General features: G+C 30.6%; 1 protein-coding gene across 1 annotated transcript in view; it reads left to right on the top strand.

The window, feature by feature from the left end:
• Window positions 1–20,786, top strand: part of Stip1 (Stress-induced phosphoprotein 1) — a 49,393-nt gene that overhangs the window by 14,579 nt on the left and 14,028 nt on the right. The window contains exons 3-8 of the mRNA XM_035356240.2: window positions 2,759–2,903; window positions 8,972–9,119; window positions 9,226–9,403; window positions 11,768–11,894; window positions 11,984–12,086; window positions 16,179–16,299. Coding sequence (XP_035212131.1) covers window positions 2,759–2,903; window positions 8,972–9,119; window positions 9,226–9,403; window positions 11,768–11,894; window positions 11,984–12,086; window positions 16,179–16,299 — 822 coding nt within the window. The remainder of the gene's footprint in view (window positions 1–2,758; window positions 2,904–8,971; window positions 9,120–9,225; window positions 9,404–11,767; window positions 11,895–11,983; window positions 12,087–16,178; window positions 16,300–20,786) is intronic.

Here is a 20,786-nt window from a genome sequence, read left to right as displayed (position 1 = left end):
AAAATCTTTGCTTCCGAAACATATCTCTAAAAAATGGTATGTTTCCAATATAATCCTTAGTCCAATAATATTTCATGCTAGGAATTAGTATAGTACCCATGTTCAGGACTACACCTAAAAAAGCTGTTAACTGTTCATCATCATTTAGAATTTGAAACTCAGAGTGTGATGAATCACACGCCATCCATTCTGCTATATCCTCAGCACTAACTTCTAAACATCCAGGAATTTTCAAAAGAATGTTTCTTTATTCTAAAAGTGATAAGTCATCCTTATCTTCTTTAGTCTCTTCCCTTTCTTTTTCTTGAGCTTCTTTTTCCTTTTCCTTCTCTTCTTCAACTGTTGTTGATTCTGAAAGCAATTCAGATAGTCAGAGTTGGGATATTTAGAGTTGTACTGTAACTAGAATATTTTAGAATTTAATTTTCCCCCTGGAAAATTTATTAACTGTTTGAGTCCGGCGTCGTATGCCAAAAATACGACGCAGCGCGATAGCGCTTCTCTTGTTTTGTATTGAGAATGCGATGATACTGCTGTTGGTTAGTATACTTTATGCAATTATTGAGAGCAGTTGTAGTGATATCAGTAGGAGTTGTTTTATAGGAATTGGAAATTGTTTTCATTTTTTTACCAAGTGTTATACTGATAATTACGAAATAACCCATGTCAAGTTCTGATTCATTTGAAAGTGATAATAATGACCTTGAAAGTGATAGTGGAAGTGACATCATCATTCGTTCTAAGAGATTACGAGTTATTAGTGATAGCAGTGATGATGATGAAGTAACTGCAAGTACCTCGATGACGATATTATTGATGAGTTTTTACCCGTGGATACAATTTTTTTGAATGAATCGAATACTTTTTCTGAAATACCTGGACCAAAGCATGCCCCTCCTCCTGATGTGAAACCAATTGAATATTTCAATAATTTTTTTTTCAAGTATACTAACCAACAGCAGCATTTTCATATTCTCGATACAGAACAAGAGAAGCGCTGTCGAGCTGCACCATATTTTTGGCTTACAACAAGTGAAGCGCACGCTGGACTCAAACGGTTAAACGAGAGACTTGTTATGCTGTTATAGTACTCTTAACACATATACATTGTCACCAAGTTGGTAAGTTGGTTTAATTTTTGCAAAGAAGGTTCTTAATTTTTGCAAAGAAGGATACAAGTTTGTTCTTTGCATTTAGAAAAATTCATTAATATTTAGGACTGCCTGAAATTGTTTTCAAAGTTACAGGCATGGATAAAAGCCACAATATGTAACTTTGAAAATGGTTAAATCATGGTGATGTAATGTGAAAAAGTGATTTAATTTTGGAAATTAAAAGTGATTTAGTTTTTTTATATACTATGACTGTAATTTGTATATCTTTATTATCTAACTAAATAAAGAGTGATCTGCTTGTTTGAACGTATGCTGAAATGATTAATAATATCTCTTCCAACTTCTATGTTTACCAGCACTTTACAAATCAACATGTTTTTGTAATTGAAGCCTATGAAATGCATCCTCATCCAAAATGCACTTTTTTGTTCTTTTTAAATTTGTATATAATTTTAAATGTAGGCTTTTTATATTCAGTTTGGTAACAAATAAAATGATAGTTTTTATGATTTTAGAGCACAAATTTTGGTACTATTTGGTTTTGAGGGCCGTAAAAAATCGCCAAACTTTTGTTGATGCCAGTGCTGCCAAAAATAATTGTGCCAATCCTAACGCAAGAAAGGAATTATAATAGTAAATAACTATCTAAGATTGATGTTTTAATTTAGATGAAAAGTTAATTTCATATAATACTTTTTTATTATTATAATTTATATATAAAAGACTAAACATGACTGAATGGAAGCATAAGAGTAAATACTATTCAGATCATTATTATAATTTAGTTTATAAAAATTGCTAACTGAATGGATTGCCTGCATCGCTATTTCGCTACCGAGTTATTGCTAAAGCATGTCATCTTGTTGGTTGTTCAAACGTAATTTTCTATAAGGAATGATGCCTTTTCTTTGAAAACATTCTTGGGAAAGTGCAGAATCACCCACTTATTTGTTTGCCGCTTTTTACAAGGGTAAAAATAATTGGATTTTTGTCAATTTTCTTTTACTTCAGCCAGTTAAAAGGCATCCATTCAGTTAAAAACGCGTCAAGCAGTGGGTGATTCTGCACTTTACCCAAAATTCTCTCACAGACTTTTCATCATGGGCAATTCCCAAATTGTTAAATCCATAGGATATCAAAAAAGGATTTAAAAATTAAACTAGTATTTCAATGGCGTTTAAGAAATATAGAAGTATACAAACGTAATGCAATCTGAAATCAGATGGAAGTATATAAACTTACGCAATCTGAAATCAGCACGCACGCTAGATTTCGCACGCTGTTAAATGGGCGCGTTTGCTAGATCTGGCGCCTACATTTTCACTGCAGTATTTTTCCAGGAATCCATTAAGAACCAGAAGTACTGTTCAGGTAAAATTTACAATAGTAGTAAGTTATGCAGAAGTGTTTGAATTTGTTTCTTAAATTTTGCATAGTTTTGGACAGTGTAACAAAAACCGATATCAGTCATTCTTACCTTTCTTAAAGGAATTTAAATGTACTTTAGTAACTGTTTTAGATGTAATTGCTTCTTTTCCACTTGATTTTTTAAAAAAAATTTAGTCTAATTTATTGCTTTTTAAAATATGTTATGCTAAAATGATATTTTATGGTATTTAATAATTCCTAGTTTTTTTTTTTAGGGTTATTCTAGGAAAGGTGCTGCCCTTGCATATTTGAAGCGATATGATGATGCTTTAAATGCATACAAAGAGGGTTTAAAGTATGACCCAAATAACCTACAGTTAAAAGAAGGTATCAAAGAAGTTCAATCTCAGATGTCAGGAGGTAATTTATTGGTGATAATTAATGATACAATTAAATGTTGCTGTTTGTAGTAATAATATAGTTTTAAATAAATAGCAGGAATTACTTATCTATTGAAAATTTCCCTTTCCCTCCTTAAATAAAATTTTTCATTAACTGTAAGGGGGAAATTTTTTTTTTTTTTTTTTTTTTTTTTTTTTTTTAAGTATTCAGTTGTTTCGTTAGTGTAACTGAAGTTGTTTTCCTTTATTGAAGAGAATTTGAGTACATTCACATATAAAGCATTTTCTGTTATTTGCTTTTTGCCTGCATTTACAATAAATGTAATTTTTAATGTATTTTCATGGAAGTAGCAAATACTTTTCAGTTCTTTAATTAGTATTTCCCAGTTGCAACAGCAGCGTCCATTATCTGCATTATGTGCCTGTGGCTTAGTATCTTTCCAGAAGAGAGCATGTGAACTTACCAGACCATTGCCATATCTATTGTTTCACTAATGCTTTTGGGCATTAATTATTACATACATACATATTATAATATATATTGAACTTGTATGCACTAGCTAATGAGTAAACAACTCATCTTTATGAAGTTGTCATTGCGAATATCAGTGATATCGTGAAAGTTATTTATAATGTGTTAAGGGTAAAATGAACTTAAAATGAACAATATTCTCGAAGCTTTATTTTCAAATTTGTAATTATTAGAGTTTGTGAGCTCATTAAATATTTCCTAGTGGCCATATCATTGCCTACAGTTCGGAATGAAACTCGCTATGTGTCTTTAATGCTTATGCTTACAGTTAAGAAATCTGGAAAGAATTTCTAATTTGCATTATCATATATGTATTGTGGCATCATCTCTGACGACATGATTTCTAAGTATAAATCTGCTTTCTGCTGAAAGTGTACAATAGTGTAAGTCACCTTAAACTTCCATTTAATTTTGAGATTGTTTCTTAAAAATAGCATTCCTTAGTTTTGCATGCAAATGTAGAATTTTCATTTCGGTGTTAACAAAAGAAGTGCCGAAGAATTATTCATGTACACCTTTTAAATATTTTAATTGTGGACGAAAATTTTATTTCATGACAATTTTTTGATAGTAGAAATTTTTACTGATGCAGTTTAATAATAAGCTTGCTTAAAATTGTATAAAAGAATAAATTCCTATAATGTTTGAATGTGGGAATTACATTTTGAAGGCAGTATACAGGCTGTATTTTTGAACAGGCTGTATTTTGAAGGCTGTATGCATAGAGTACAGCAGATTCTCCATACTTTTTTAAAAAATTTCTGAAAAAGGAAGAAAGAAGGAGGGAGGGAAGGAAGGTGTGGAAAATATAGAAAAAACTAGGATTTTACAAAAATGAGGGTAGAAGATTAGTATGCAAAACAGAACCAGCTAATTCGTCCGAGGATGGGCTGAATACTTACAACATCAAGTATTCACGTGTTGAGTACGTTACTGACTACGAAGAGTAGCCAGCTGTAGATAATAAACTTTAACTGATAATCTCGTTTACATAATTCCCTGCAGTGAAGGGCTTGTTTATCCTGCTTTTAACTTCATTCATTTAGGTTATGGTGAGTGTGTAGCACAGGGATGTCAAACTCATAGGTACACTTGGGCCAAACAAATAAGGTTTAACTTTAGGCGGGCCGCAAAAAAAAAAAAAAAAAAATCAATATTCATAGAAACGTAGATTTATTTCGAATAATACAATAATAAACATATATATATATTTATATAGAAAAGAACAAGAAAAATGTAATGTTTACGTCCTGATACTTGACATCTCTTCTCTGCTATTATCTTTCCTATTTCGGGAGAAATTTTGTTTGCAGTGATAACTTTCAATGCTGACCCAAGGTGAGCATCATTAATACGGTTTCTAATAGGAGACTTATTACCTTTCATGACTGAAAATAACTGCTCGCACCGATAAGTGCTACCAAACATGGAAATAATTTCATATGCGAATTTTCGAATATTTTCAAACCTGGCTTGTAAATATTTGTAAAATTCAGGCACACTCACTTCAATGAATTTTGCTTTCAAATTTGAGTTGCATTGAATCTCGATCACCTCCATTTGCATATGGCTGGGTACTGAGTCAATACTTATTGAGAAAATCGAAGGGGGGAAAAAAATTGTCTTCGAGGGAACTAAAATCATTAAACCTCGTTTCAAGTTCAGTTGTTAAATTTGCAATTTTTTCTGCGTATTTTTGATACGAACAAGTATCATCTAAACTTGATTTGTTCATGCTGCACGCCGGGAAGTGCGTCAAATCTTCATTTTTAAGTTGTTTTTCCCAAAGAACTAGTTGACATTTGAATGCTTTAATTATGTCAAACATGTTCGTAATGATATGATCTTTTCCTTGTAATGATAAATTTAAATCGGTTAAGTGTTTGGTTATATCAACCAAGAAAAATAAATCTTGTATCCATATTGAATCGTAAAACAAACTTACGTCTTGATTTTTCGTTTTTAAAAACTGACACATTTCTTCTTTCAAATCCCAGAATTGTTTGAGAATCTTGGAGCAAGATAACCAACGTACCTCAGTATAGTAGGACAAACCCGAATATTCACTATCTAACTCACTTAAGAAAGCAGTGAATTGACGCTGATTTAAACCTCGAGATCTTATAAAATTTATAATTTTTTTTATATATGACAAAACATTCTCCATATTTATTACTTTCGTCCATAGAACTTCTTGATGTATAATATAATGCATATGATGAATGTTTGAACCGTGAATTTCACTAAGTTTTTTTCTTAGTAATGCTACAAAGCCGTTGTTTTTCCCGGTCATTGATGGAGCGCCATCTGTAGCTACAGAATTTAATTTTGCCAAAGGTAGATTGTATTTCTGCAGAAGTCCAAAAACACAAGTAAATATATCTTCTCCTGTGGTAGTACCAGGCATCGGTATAAGTTCCAGTAATTCCTCAAAAATGTTAAAATTCTTGTGACAAGAACGAAGAAACACTGCTAATTGAGCTTTGCCACTAATGTCCATGCTCTCGTCACAGGCAATCGAGAAACTTTCGAAATTAGATGATTTTGCTTTGATCTGATCACTTAAATTCACGGCTAAATCAGTAACTCTTTCTGCAACTGTATTTCGAGACAATGAAATTGATTGAAAAGCCTTCACATTTCCAGGACAAACAATTTCTCCAGCTTTCATTAGGCATTCCTTGATGAAATCACCGTCAGTAAAAGGCTTCGAATGTTTAGCTATCAACTAGGACAAGACGTAGCTTGCATGTACCGCCGCTTCACTTTCTGGCAATACTTTACTAAACATGGACTGTTGCTTTTTCACTCCTAACTTGAGCTCTTTCAACTTTTCTTCTCTCATTAATCCTTCGTAATTGTTATATTGTTATATTGTGTTGTTCGTAATGACGTTTAATATTATATAACTTTGGTACATTAATAGTATTATTACATATCAAGCAGATTATTTTATCTTTTATTTCAGAGCAAAAATATTCTAATTCCCATTTTACTTGGAATATTCTGTGTTCGTCAGCGATTTTTCGTTTAATTTTACTACCACTTGGTTTTATATAGACATACTGAATACAAAGGGCTGGAATAAACATGGTTAACGTTAAAAAGTTAACAAACATTTATTCTTTCCACAAGAGATAAATCAAAATGCTGAAATATTTCTTTAAAAATATTCTAACAATATCACAAAATGTCAAACGTTTAGCAAAAATCAATTCAAAACAGAGAAACTAATTCTCTCTCACAGTGAAATCGCTACAAATCAATCACAGCATTAAGTAAACAAACAGTTCGCTAGAACTACAGCTACTACCGAGATGAGTTGTTTGTTCTCGGCTTTTAAAAGCTTTATAATTAATTTCTCGAATATACTGGAAACATCTATAAATATCTGGATTTTTGTGGACAGCAATTACGAGATATTTATTTATTAGGTATTAAATGCATGCACTGTTCTATTTTTTACCTTCCAACGCAGCTGTCTTTTCGAAAATCGTCTGCGTTGCTAAGGCAACATGAAGCAAATCTAATTACAATTCTAAATAAAAAAAACTAACTAAATAAATAACTATGAAATCCGTAACAATATGAATTAAGTAATAATTAATAATAAAGCAAAGTGCATGCACATGCTTGCACCAATATATCGTACAAAACTATGATTGGAAAACTGAGACCATGAGTTCAGCCACATTTGGCTATCGGGGTATGCGTACAAGTTCTGAGTGCACGTGTCCCCCAAAAGCCGAAGGTAGCTGAATGCAAGCTACTCACATGCATTTGTAATTTAAGTAATGTGTGTGTCAGCTCGCTGTGAGTAATCTAACAACACTGAATAAATTATCGTTAATTACTTAGCAGTAAACATTTCATTTTTTTCTTTGTTGATATGTTATTTTATTATTATATATTAGTATTTGCTGATATATTGGCCGCGCCGCAAAAATATTTGTTGTGGGCCGCGAGTTTGACATCCTTGGTGTAGTGGATAGACAATGGCTCTAAATATATTGCTAGAAATATGTGACTATAACAAAACTAAAATAATCAAAAAATAATCAAAACATATTTTCATTGCAACCCGAGTGAATTGGTAAGTTTGACATCCTTGGTGTAGCACATGTATCTTGTGTATTGTGATTCAGCTCAATTTTTTTTTTTTTTTTTTTTTTTTTTTGTGTGTGTGTGTGTGTGTGTGTGTGTGTGTGAATTAAGCTGTCTCAAACTGAGACACAAAAATTATCAAGCTAGAAATTTGTACAGAATTTTCATGTATCAAAGCATCTGAAATTTCTGTGAATCATGCACATTGCAATGTATGCAACAAAGACTTCTCAGTTGCACATGTCGAAAAGAATGTTGACGGATACTTTCTTATACATTATTGATGAAAAATATCTTAATCAAGTGAAAATTGAGTTTCTACGTATCAAGTAGGTAATTTGAAAGATTTACATATTGAAGTTGCAGATTTACATATTGATATAGCATGGGGAGAAATTGCAAAATTAAAAGATATGAATGTGTACATTAAATACAAGGTATTGCCTATTGCAATGCTTTCTGCTTTAATAACACCTAATTCAAATAAAGCTTGCAAAAAAAAAAAAAAAATTCTGTTATAAAAAAAAATTGGACTGAATTTCGACCAAATTTAGGTACGAAAACACTTAAAGCAGTTCTGGTTGAAAAGGTAAATATATAGTCAAATGAAGAACTGTGTTATAATAATAATTATCTTATTCAGAACTTGAGCATGCAGCATTGGTAATTTGGTGATATCGCCAACCTGAACAATGGCTTTGGCGACTAATTTTGTTGCCAAATTTGGTGAGAAATTGCCAAAAGTTGCAAACTTGGTGACCATTTGGCAACATTTTGGTCCTGTTCCTATATCACTGAAATAGGTATTGTAATTGAATAAATGTAATTGATCACTACATTATCAATATCCATAATTTAACCCTTATATTGCTTTCCAGTAATTTCGAGAAGCGGAAAGTACGAGAGATCATCTGATGTTATCTTAGTGTGAATTCTGAAAACTAGATTGGGTTTAGCTTTTTTCATAAGCTGTGATTTTTATTGCATTTTGTTTAATGTTCTTAGTAGTTGAAAGTGTCACTACTGAATGTACTCTGATACTGTGAAGATTTATGGGAGAATTTTTGTGGGAAGTTCCAGAATTCAAGTGTTTCTTTTGATAAAATAAATTTTATCAACCCATCATCATTGGACCTGTGTGAATTCTCTCTATTATGAACTTATATGCATGCAACAATGTGTATATAATTTACAAAAAGTATTTTTAATTATTAAGTTTTTTATATACATGAATTTTAAGTTAAATTACATTGATTACAGTTAATGGTTAAAAAACATGCCCTACACGTGCATGCAAGTTATAAAAATGCCGTTTGCGTGCTGACTACTGACAAGTTTTGCTGTAGGTTGCAGTGTATGGCCGAGAAATTGTCATGCAAAATCCATACAATTCAGCTGAAAATTTTGTGCCAGATAAGGCAATTTCTTATATGTTGTATTATATTATGTAGGTCGATTTGATGGAGGTTTCCCCAATCCATTTTCTGGACCAGGCATTATGGAAAAATTAAGAAATGATCATCGCACTAGAGAGTTTTTAAATGATCCAAGTTATTTAAAGTTACTATCTGACTTGCAGCAGAATCCACAAAGCATGATGTAAGTTATTTTTCTTTCTTTATATTTTTTAAATAGTTCATTTTCTTAAAAGGATTATTTCTCTATGGAGATTTTGTTGGCATTAATACTTTAAAATCTCATTTAGTGAAAAGTTGAAAGACCCAAGGGTAATGACAACGCTGAGCGTTTTGTTAGGCATCGACTTGAGCGGTGCTGCTGGTGCTGACGATGATGATGATGTTGAAATGGAGCCTTCTAAGACAGAACCTCCAAAACCAAAAGAAGAACCTATGGATATAGAATTATCACCTGAAAAGAAACAGGTATGTTTATCTTAACTTTTGCTGTGTAAATACAATAAATTGTCCTAGTAAGGAACACCCACTGAACCAAATATTTTGTAGCTTAAATCGGTGTGTCCTAATTTAATTAGAAATTCAGGTTTGAATTCTTTATTCAAAAATCTAGCTGATTGCTTTTACAGAGTTGGCAGGGGTAATTTTTATACCTTGCACCTCGAAAGGCTTACAAGGATTTGAAAGCAAGATTTGTAGATCTACACTAGAAAAATGTGACCAACTGATAGATGCTTTTGTGGTATAAAGATATAATGAATGTGTGTCATAGAAAATTTGTGATGAATTTATGGAAAATATTTCAAGAACAGTGAAAAAGTTGTTTTAGGTTATAGAAGTCTTCTTAACATGTTTACAGAGTTGCCAACTCTGTGGATTTCCAACCATACTCCTGCCAACCCGATTTGCAACATATTTCTCCCGACTTTCTTTTATTCTTAAAATTTGTCACGATTTTTATGTGTATCTTAGCTATAGAGAGACTTTTCTATTTTCACCCCCCCCAAAAAGTGGTTTTAAGCTTCTGAAAGCTGTTGTTTTTTTCTCTAGATTACATATAAACGAAAACCAAAGTCGTTTCATTAGTGAGAAATTATGATGCACTCCTGCTTTGTGAGTGAGAGCACATGTGTCTGAAAATGTCATGTTCCAGTTCTCCAATGAGCATAGAATGCCACTGTATATATCATCTGGCATATATTAGCCAATGAGCTCAAAGCAAGATTGAGGTTGTTATTTCTTTCAACTTGTCGCTGAGCAGTGTGGTGTCCTCATGCTTTTAAGAAATCATGATCTTTTGTTTTAGTTATGTCTGTTAAAAAGGTAAAATATTCATGTACTTTTCAGAAATTGTACACAGATGACTTTCCTCCTATTATTTCATCAAGAAAATGTTATACATTTGCAAAGTGTTCCTTTTGTCATTGCTGTTTTTCGATTTTGCTTGGTGGAAGAGCCTGTGTTCTCAAATATAATTGTATACAAAAACAACATGAGTTGTATTGAAAAATGCGAGCAATTTTATTGGCCGTTCTTAAAATAATATTGCAAAATATAAGTGTAAAGCTGATACAAATTTCTGCAATTGCCATCATTCAATATTATTAACAAAGTTCTACTAAGCAGAATTCATTAATTCAGTGGAGAATAATGGGAATATTGATTTGTTTATTAAAACAAGAAAGGTGTTAAAGATAAGAAAATTGATGTGATTAGCTAAAATATCTTGAAAATTTGCAAATTAAAAAGATGCATAAAATGTTTTATGCTTTTGGAAGAAACGTACACATTTTATAACTTTTTTCTTGTAATTAATGTAATATTTTAGAATCAATATCATAAATTATATATGCATAAATATTTGCATTTTAAAATGTAAATTGTTCAAGATTATAATATGAATAGTGCATTTTAAACAGGTATTTTTTAGAAATAAAAAATTAATAGTTACAATGTAAATCTGTAATGATTCAGAATATCTAACTACATTTATAAGCATTTGTAACTGACTGCTAACTCTTATTCCTACATGTTAAGGTGAGTTACCTTCTTTCCTTAAATCCTTATTGTAGATGTAAGATACAGCACTTCAAGGTAAAAATTAATATAAAACTATGTTTTACAGCTAATGATAACGTGATATAAAACAACTTACCACCTGTGGTACTTTGGTGGCTTTATATGTTAAATACTATATATTAACTGGATTTTTAACTCGAACAGTTCTACGCAAAGCTGCAACTTGGTCAGACAGACAACATATTTAACTTTTAATGCTCACCGATCTTGTCAATCAATGTTCGGCATTCATATCTTTTCAGATCAGTGCCCTTCTCTCTCAGCAAACAGCAGCCGTGTCAGCGAAGCTTCTGTTATGAATCATGCTGGTTATGATTTTAATTATTTTAATCTGTGCTGATTGACATAAAATTTGCATAAATCTCAGGACTGAGTGAGTACATGATAAGGCAATTTTTTTAAAAAAGAACATAAAATAAATAATACAAGCATAAATTTTGGAGGAATTTTGTAATTTAATGCTAATTACTTGATAAATTTTACAAAGTTGATTTTTTTTAATTTTTATAGCTAGGTAAGTATTAAAGTATGTTTAATAATAATGAGTAGCACTTAGAGATTTATTTTATTCTTGAATGGTATTACAAAAGTGAAGCTCAGGTAATGGTCCTTAAAAGTGCTTAATTTGTGTGTGTGGAAATGTGTACAAACCCTGTTGCTTGAAACTAGATATTAATAATTTATATTTCGAATTTCATATGTGAAAAATTACTGTTGCTGTATGTTATTTTAAAATTTGTTTTTAAATTATAGGCAATTGAAGAAAAAGATAAAGGGAATGAATTTTATAAGCAAAAGAAATTTGAAGAAGCTATAGCGCAATATGATAAAGCAATTGAACTAGATCCTACGGAAATGACATTTTTAACGAATAAAGCAGGTATTTTTACATTAGATTGTGAATAAATTACGTTATACTGTGCTTTTGATGTAAGTGGTATAAATTTGAACCTGTTTTACTCTTTCTAGCTGTATATTTTGAGCAGAAGGATTTTGAAACTTGTGTTAAAGAATGTGAAAAGGCTATAGAAGTTGGTCGGGAGAATCGGGCAGATTTCAAAAAACTTGCAAAGTACGTAGTTTTGTATTTTTGGTATGTTTTAAGATATGTTGGGATGATTGTGGTCTGAATGCAATTGGAATTCCATATTTTTTGCTTTTTTAACATCTGGTTTGAGAAATTTTGCATATTGTGTTGATCAATGTTCATGATAAATTTTTTTCATTAATGTATGGATTGCAAAAATTATTAGAGATTTGGAAAAGTTAATGCGTGAGTGAAAGAGTTCATGTAGTTCGAAAAGACATAAATAGAATCTGTTGATTGTATGAAAAAAAGCTACCCTAACAGAGTTTTGTCTTTATGAAATTTAATGGCATGAATCTAGTTTTGCATGATGAAACTGTCACTTCTTTGATGAATACAGCACAAAGTCCAAAATCCAGACGTCCATTATCCAGAATGATCTAAAATCCAGACCTTAAAGCCACTTTTTTTAATGCTTTACACATGTGCATTTTATTTTTCCTTCCATAATAAAACATGTGGAGGTTTTCATTTAAAAATTCCGATTCTTAATTTCACTTAGGCAATAAATAAAATATGTCATTATGGAAAAACAATCATGTAAGCATAAATTTGTGAGATTAATAATTTGGTTCCGCAGCTGTATATCTGCTTGGCATACATCTGAAACTGAAACATTCACCTATTTTATATCCCTGATGCCGACCTGGTGAGTCATTATTTATTATATTATGCTTTCATCATCCATCGCATGTTTATCAATATATGACAGCTTCAGCAATAACTCGTGCAGTGATGTCTAAACTTTTTTTATATTAGTAATTGAATAAGAAGAGTATGGCAATCTTTTATGCTAACATTATGTTTGGCGAATGAATATAGATTTTTAAATGCTGTAAGAAATGTTGATGAGGAAAAATTCAACAAAAATTTCTTCTCATATGCTAAAGCACTGGGATGCAAAGTTTATCTGCGGTGAAAATTTACAACTTAAGAAGGCTCTTTGTAGCAGAATTTAGGAATCGTAGATACTGCACCAGGCTGTATTTAACGCCGCCTCTAGATATAGCGTTAAGTATATGTGGGAGTTTATTTATTTAGGACTCGGATTAGTTTTAAGCATGTGCAAGAAATAAACGTAGGTATAGTAAATAACTAAACTAATGCAATTCAGGCTTAATTCAGTACGCAATAGGAGCAAGACAAAATTTAGCGAAACAAATTGGCTTTTGTCTCCAATCTAGTGATACACAGCCAATAATGTATAACGGGCATTATTAAGCTAGGCTAAAATTATCTTTACTGATTCTAAGGCATTTCAATTAATGTAGCGGACTGCGCTGCTTCCTAATCTTCTAGTTTGATCTAGCTTATTATTTTTTGAAGACTGTTATTATTACGGCAATTTTATAAAAACTAAGCTTGAACTTTTGATTATGTCGAAAAGAGTTTCCAATTCTGGAGCTGCCAAAGGATCTACAAAGCAAAACCATGTTTCAATGTCCATTAAACAAAAAATGGATAAAGTGGAATTACTGCAAAAAATGGATAAAGGCATACCCGTCTCAAAATTATGCAAGGAGTAAAACAACTGTATATGAAAGTAGAGTAGTAAGGCATAAGAAAAAAGAAAAAGGAACTTTTTGAATTTTTCGTGGAAGCAACTTAAACAACTTACATTGAAAGAAATGTTTAATAAAGTAAACAGATAAATATTAAGCTTTTTTTTTTTTTTTTTTGTAAATTTTGATACTCTTTAGATCATAATTGTTCTTTATTTTATAAATTATGATTTCATATTTTTAATTGTATAATTTCTGCTTGCCATCTTCCCAGATTTAAATTGATCATCTAATATCCGGAAAAATCCCAAATCCAGAATTGCCGAAGTCCCGACGAATCTGGATTTCGGACTTAGTACTGTATTATGAATTGCAGATGAATCACTTCAGAACTCTGAGAACAATCACTTCTTTGATGAATAGCAGATAATTTGCATATGTCATTTCAGACAATAAAAAAAATTTCTTTAGAAGCTATCAGAACTGTGAAAATAGTCACTTGGCTATACAAAAAGTTAGTTATATTGTAAATATTTGGGCTAAACCTATTAGTGACAAAACTGATTAACTAATTCTTATCTTGCTTCCATGGACCCATCCATTGTTGAAAGTATGTTTAATTATATGGGTGATATTAGGAGAGAGTAGAACTTCAGCAGTGATGCCCTAGGTGTTGTAAATATGTACTGAATACTGAAATATTATGTATTTTCCTTTAATAAAAACATACACTAAGTTTTTGGATTAAAAAATTCCTCTAAGGATTCTGTTGATAAGTTTGTTGCACAAATGGACAAGTTTCCAAAATTCTTTATATTCCATTAACCATTCTCTTCCTGCCAGCAGTTCCTCATCTTCTCAACATGTGCGATGATGTATACTTTAGGTTGTAATTTAATACTTGAAAAGTAACATGAAAATTCATTATTCACTATAAAAATTTTTGATGTCCTGATGATCCTGCATTTTCAAAGATAAATATGAGTGCAGCAGTTTCTAGAAATTAGCCTCTTCTAAAAAGCAAGCTAAATAGTTATTTAAAAAAATTTTAAGAAACAGAAAAGGGTTCCAAGTAAAACAAAAATCATTATGTATTTTGCTTTAATAATAAATTGTTTGAAAAATGTGTATGTATTACATGAATGTTTTAAATTAGAACAAAGTCAGATTTTTATTGCACAGTAATTTTTAGTATTTTTAATGAAGTTGCAGTTACTCATAGCTATCACAAAAATACTTCCAAAATATGTTGTTTTTCTTTTAGTCTAAAAAAGGGCTTTCTCCCTGAAGGACTATTGTTTTCGTTTTGCGATTTTACGCCGAATCACTTTTCAAACTGTTGCCACAAAGTATTATCGCCCTGTGTTATATTTAAAGAAATTAAATAATGAAATATCTGCATAAATGTATGTATATTTCTCGCATTGTGATAAAACAATGGTACATAGAATCATCGAATTTTGAATGACGTAATCCTGCTACGAATATGGGCATGTGGAATACCAAATTTGAAATTAGGAATTTGTTTTATTATCGATTTCCTATTCTGTAAAACTTTAACGAATTTTTGATTAACAAACTTGAGGATTTGAAAGCGAGCAAAGGCAACGTTGTACATAAAAAACATTTTTATCTCCAGCGTGCGGAACTGTGTATCGGAAATTCTAAAAATATGCTCGTTTTAAAACTATTTTGCGATACTGTTAATTCTGTAATGACAAATGTAAGAAACAAAAGCAGATTATTATTATTATTATTCTGCAGAATGTTAGAGTTGATTTGTATTTAATTGGGGATTGTTTGACTCCAAATAATAATTTTGAATTTGGTGTTATAGTTTATTTTTTATAATGTAAATAATATTCTATTAAAATAGACTGGAAAATTACTTCTTAAATATGTTATAGTGCAGTCTGTTGTCATTTGATTATTACTTTTAATGATAAATTAATAAAGTTTATGTTAACTTTAATAAAGTTCTGTTACATTAACTTTAAAATAGGTGAAATGTCATTCTAAAGTTTGGTCATAAAATTTCTTTCAGTTTCTTAATTTTCCAACAACTTTTATCTTTTTTTTAACTTAATAAACTTTATTTTAAAAGGATTATAAAATGTAAAATATTTTAATCTATGTAGTATATACATTTTGAATTAATAACTCAGGAATTTTTTAAGTTACATGGCTTATTTTTTGCCTGACATCAATTTGGCATATTCTATGTTCTTTACTGAAACTTACAAAATTGTGCTACCTGACATTATTTCAAAACTTTAATATTCTGATACTATTTCAAAACTTTAATTAGCTAAAAAAAATAATAAAATGCTGATTTTTTAAAAAACATTTATTATTATGCTTTTATTTTAATGGGTTGCCATTTATAATTTGCTGAAATTTAAATGAAACATTTCTGCTGTTGTATGGTAATTTTTATGTCAGCATATGTTAAATGAGCATAAGACACATGTTTTTGTTGTGTTGATTGTCTGACATCTGTCTTTTGATAGTTAAGGTTCTGTTTTGTTTAATTAAATCTGTGCTGTAATTTAACATTTTGTGTTTAAAATTTCAGGGCATATTCAAGAATGGCTGCCGCATATATGAAGCTGAAGGATTACTATAAGGCTAGGACGTACTACCAGAAATCTCTGACAGAGCATAGAACACCTGATACACTTGCAAAATTATCTGAAGTAAGCATTGCCCTCCTATCACTCTATTAACTTCCATTTCTAAATTTGGTAAATAGTGCATTTAACCTAAAAATTGCCTTAACGTACACAGAATGTGACAAGTTCAGATTAAAAATTTAGATTATGTATGTAATACTGATTATTTTAAATCTACTCTGTATAAAATAATTAGGTCAGAACACTTCAATCATGGAGGAGAAAATTCTGGCACTAGAAATCTATGATGTATTGTTTAACCACATATCTTTGATACAAGCTGATTATAGTATCTGCTGATTATATTGGCAGTGAAGCAATGTCTGTGTAAAAAGTCACCAACTGACCAGTGTATATCTGTGCAAAGAAATATTTTCATGTTCCTTAGTAATAAGTTTGTAAAGTATCTAAATCTATTTCTATCTAATTCTATTCTATTGTATCTAATCTAATTCTAGTCTATCTAAATATTGGTTTCATTTTTACTTCTTGTACGAAGTAAAAAGAAAGTATTGTAATCGCGAAAAGTTTCAGGCAGCATATTTCAACGAAAATATCCATTTTGAGCACTATCGAATGCAATTTAACGATGTTTTTGCATGATATCTGTACGTAAGAACAGAATAAAAGACTCTCTTCCTCCAAAAAATTATAAAACTGCTTTAAAATGAATTCTGAAGAGAATTTTTCGTGGTGTCTGTACGAATGTATGTATGTATCTCGCATAACTCAAAAATGAGTAGCCTCAGAACATTGAAATTTTGTATATAGGACTACTAGAACATGTAGATGTGCACCTCGTATTTTGGTTGCAATCGGCCTCGCCAAACGTATATAAATATATTTATATATATATCCACTATGTTACCCAGCTCAGTGATCTCAGTTTCTTTAGTCTTATATGTTTGTAAATTGTACATTTTTTGCTTTAAAAATGATTGAATTATGTTGTCCTTATCTTCCGGTTAAGTTTTTTATGCCTTTAGTAAATCTGTATGCAATACTTTTAGAATTATCAATTTTAAAGTTGTTTAAGTGCCGCTAAGCCTTTTTTTTTTATGGTGGCCATTGATTGTTTACATTTGAAACAGCAGACTAGTGGATTTGTTGCCAATCTAGAGAAACTTAGCTTTGCAACAACAAAGATAACGCCTTCATTTATTATTGCCAATTAAATCATGCTTAATCCTTTCTGAAATTTTTTCGAGGAAATAAGTGTTTAAGACTTACTTTAAATTTTTAATATAGATATTTTGAGTTTTTATGTATTTTTGCCTTATTGCGAAGTGAGAACTGAATTAATTGAATGATAAATACTCAATCGTCTGTGAAAAACTGTTTCTTTTTTGTTTTGTTTGCTTAATTTCTTTTATACATCATTCTAGCTTTATTATAGTATTTGAATCGAACATGTGGCAGCGATTAGATAATTCTGTTCTATAAATGATATAAATTTTGTGCATTATGAGTTATAATATGAATAAAATATAATACTGTTAAGTGAATCTAGCGCCAGAGTGTCGCTAGGGTAAACAAATATTAGAATGAATTTTAAAGAATGTGTTATTCTATTGTGGTTTATGCACTGTCGGCGAAGTAGATTTAATTCAATCCAATAAGTTTAAATGAAATGCAAGAAAAAATGCGTATAATTTAATATTCCATACAAGGAAGTCATGTGGTGTACACATTAGATTTTTATTTATAAATTTAATAAAAAATTGATAAATAAGTTATTTATGCAAAATTTGTTAATTCTATAATCATGTGCAGCATGTATCCTATATCTCTACTTGCTTATGTTCTTCTCGATATTGTGGAACTAAAGAAAAGACAAGGAAGGAAATTCGTACAATTAAAAAGGGAACAAATAACAATAAAAGTAATTAAAGAGGTTTTACGTGAGGTCTAGTGGAAAATGCTGTTGTATCAAAAGTGAAAGAAAATGGTACATTTTCTAGGTACTTGCGTATTATCGCAACCAGATTGGCGCGATTTGTAAGTTTAAGTAAAAAAGTATGAATAGAAAGAAAATGTACATTTATTAATTACAGATAATTTTTAATACAGTTTATATTATTTTGTTTACCCTACTTACGGCAACCTTATGTTAATTTAATAAAGCGAGGTGTGCGTAGTTCGTAGATTCGTTCGTTGCCTACATTGTGCCATTCGTAGATGTTTTTTTAAGTTAAAACATGTCGCTGTGTACGTGGATTCTTGTCAAATATTTTTGGTTAGAAACTTTACGTTTTTGCTATCTAAATTTTTTGTTTTTGTTTCGGATTTTCAGCTTAAATCGTGTGTTCAAAACGTAGTTTTTGCATGTGCGAAAATCACGTTTTTGGAGACATTTTAGGCTTATAGTTCGAAATATAGACAAGAATCCATGTACACAGCGACATGTTTTAACTTAAAAAAACATCTACGAATGGCACAATGTAGGCAACGAACGAATCTACGAACTACGCACACCTCGCTTTATTAAATTAACATAAGGTTGCCGTAAGTAGGGTCGCCAAATTTGGCGATTTATGCGAATTTTGGCCTGGTTGCGTTAATACGTAAGTACCATTTTCTACATCTTTAATAACATATATTGTATAATTTATGCCACTACTTAAGACCTTTTGCCAACATGATGGTAATTTATACATACCATTCTGAAAAACTTCTTGTCCATAGATGCAGAAAACTTACAGTGCTTGCCTGACATCTGCTTCAATTTTGAATTCCCCTAATCCTTCAGAAATATTTGCAAGGAGAGAAACGTGATAATCAGAGGGTGCTAGGTCTAGAGAGAATGCCAGATGCGGCAGAATTTACCAGCCTACCTCTGTGATTTTCCGGTAAATCACCAAAGTAGTACGTGTTCTAGCATTATCATGATTTATATATATTTTAGAGTGGAAGTGGCAGGCTGCTTGACCTCACAGCATGCTTTTTACTTCCTTGTACGAAGTATAAAGGAAGTATTGTAATCGCGAAAAGTTTCAGGCAGCATATTTCAACGAAAATGTCCATTTTGACCGCTTTCGAATGTAACGATGTTTTTGCGTGATATCTGTACGTAAGGACAGAATAAAAGACTCTCTTCCTCCAAAAAATTATAAAACTGCTTTAAAATGAATTCTGAAGAGAATTTTTCGTGGTGTCTGTACGAATGTATGTATGTATCTCGCATAACTCAAAAATGAGTAGCCTCAGAACATTGAAATTTTGTATATAGGACTACTAGAACATGTAGATGTGCACCTCGTATTTTGGTTGCAATCGGCCTCGCCAAACGTATATAAATATATTTATATATATATCCACTATGTTACCCAGCTCAGTGATCTCAGTTTCTTTAGTCTTATATGTTTGTAAATTGTACATTTTTTGCTTTAAAAATGATTGAATTATGTTGTCCTTATCTTCCAGTTAAGTTTTTTATGCCTTTAGTAAATCTGTATGCAATACTTTTAGAATTATCAATTTTAAAGTTGTTTAAGTGCCGCTAAGCCTTTTTTTTTATGGCGACCATTGATTGTTTACTTTTGAAACAGCAGAGTAGTGGATTTGTTGCCAATCTAGAGAAACATAGCTTCGCAACAACAAAAATAACACCTTTACACAAATACTGTTGCGAATTAAATCATGTTTAATCCTTTCTGGAATTTTTTCGAGGAAATAAGTGTTTAAGATTTACTTCATAATTTTTAATACAGATATTTTGAGTTTTTATGTATTTTTGCCTGGTCGCGAAGTGAGAACTGAATTAATTGAATGAGAAATTCTCAATCGTCTGTGAAAAACTGTTTCTTTTTTTGTTTTGTTTGCTTAATTTCTTTTATACATTGGTCTAGCTTTATTATAGTACTAGCAGCTTTGCTGCCAGCATTCGTCTGTCTTTTAAATGTACCAGAAAATGGCTGAAGGGAACACCAAACGTTAAATTTAAAAAATGCTTAGAATTTTACTCTGCAGAACAATTTCATAAAAAAAGTTATTATGTTTAACAAAATTACAATGAAATAAGCAATATCCTTGAATACAAACATTCATTATCCTAATAAATAAATTAACCAACTTCCCTTTGCAAAATCTTAAGAACTCAAATGGTATAAAGGAGGTTAAAAACTTTGTTCCTAAAAAAATCAAAATTTTTCAGTATCTTAAAAACAGTGAAATGAGCAATAAATAAAATAAAGGAATGCAAAAAACAAAAAATTCTGAAAAGCAAAGTATAATTAATGGTATTTTATCTTATATTTTCAAGGGGAAAAAATTACAATGAAATAAGCTATATCTCTTAATACAAATATTAATTATCCTAATTAAAAAATTAAACAACTTTCCGTTGAAGAAAAAAAATCACGCAAAACTTTTCAATATCTTATAAACAGTGAAATAAGCAAAAAATAACATGAAAGCAACTCAAAAAACATAAAATTCCGCGCAGAATTTTACTCTGCAGAACAACTTTATCAAAAAAAAAAAAAAAATGTATTATATAGGTATATAATAAA

This window comes from Stegodyphus dumicola, chromosome 9 (genome assembly GCF_044657685.1).
Source record: "Stegodyphus dumicola isolate Sdum_Otavi_A_Nest chromosome 9, ASM4465768v1".
Lineage (NCBI taxonomy): Eukaryota > Metazoa > Arthropoda > Arachnida > Araneae > Eresidae > Stegodyphus > Stegodyphus dumicola.
Note: the sequence above shows the minus strand (reverse complement) of the source record. Positions and strands in the feature narration are given on the sequence as shown.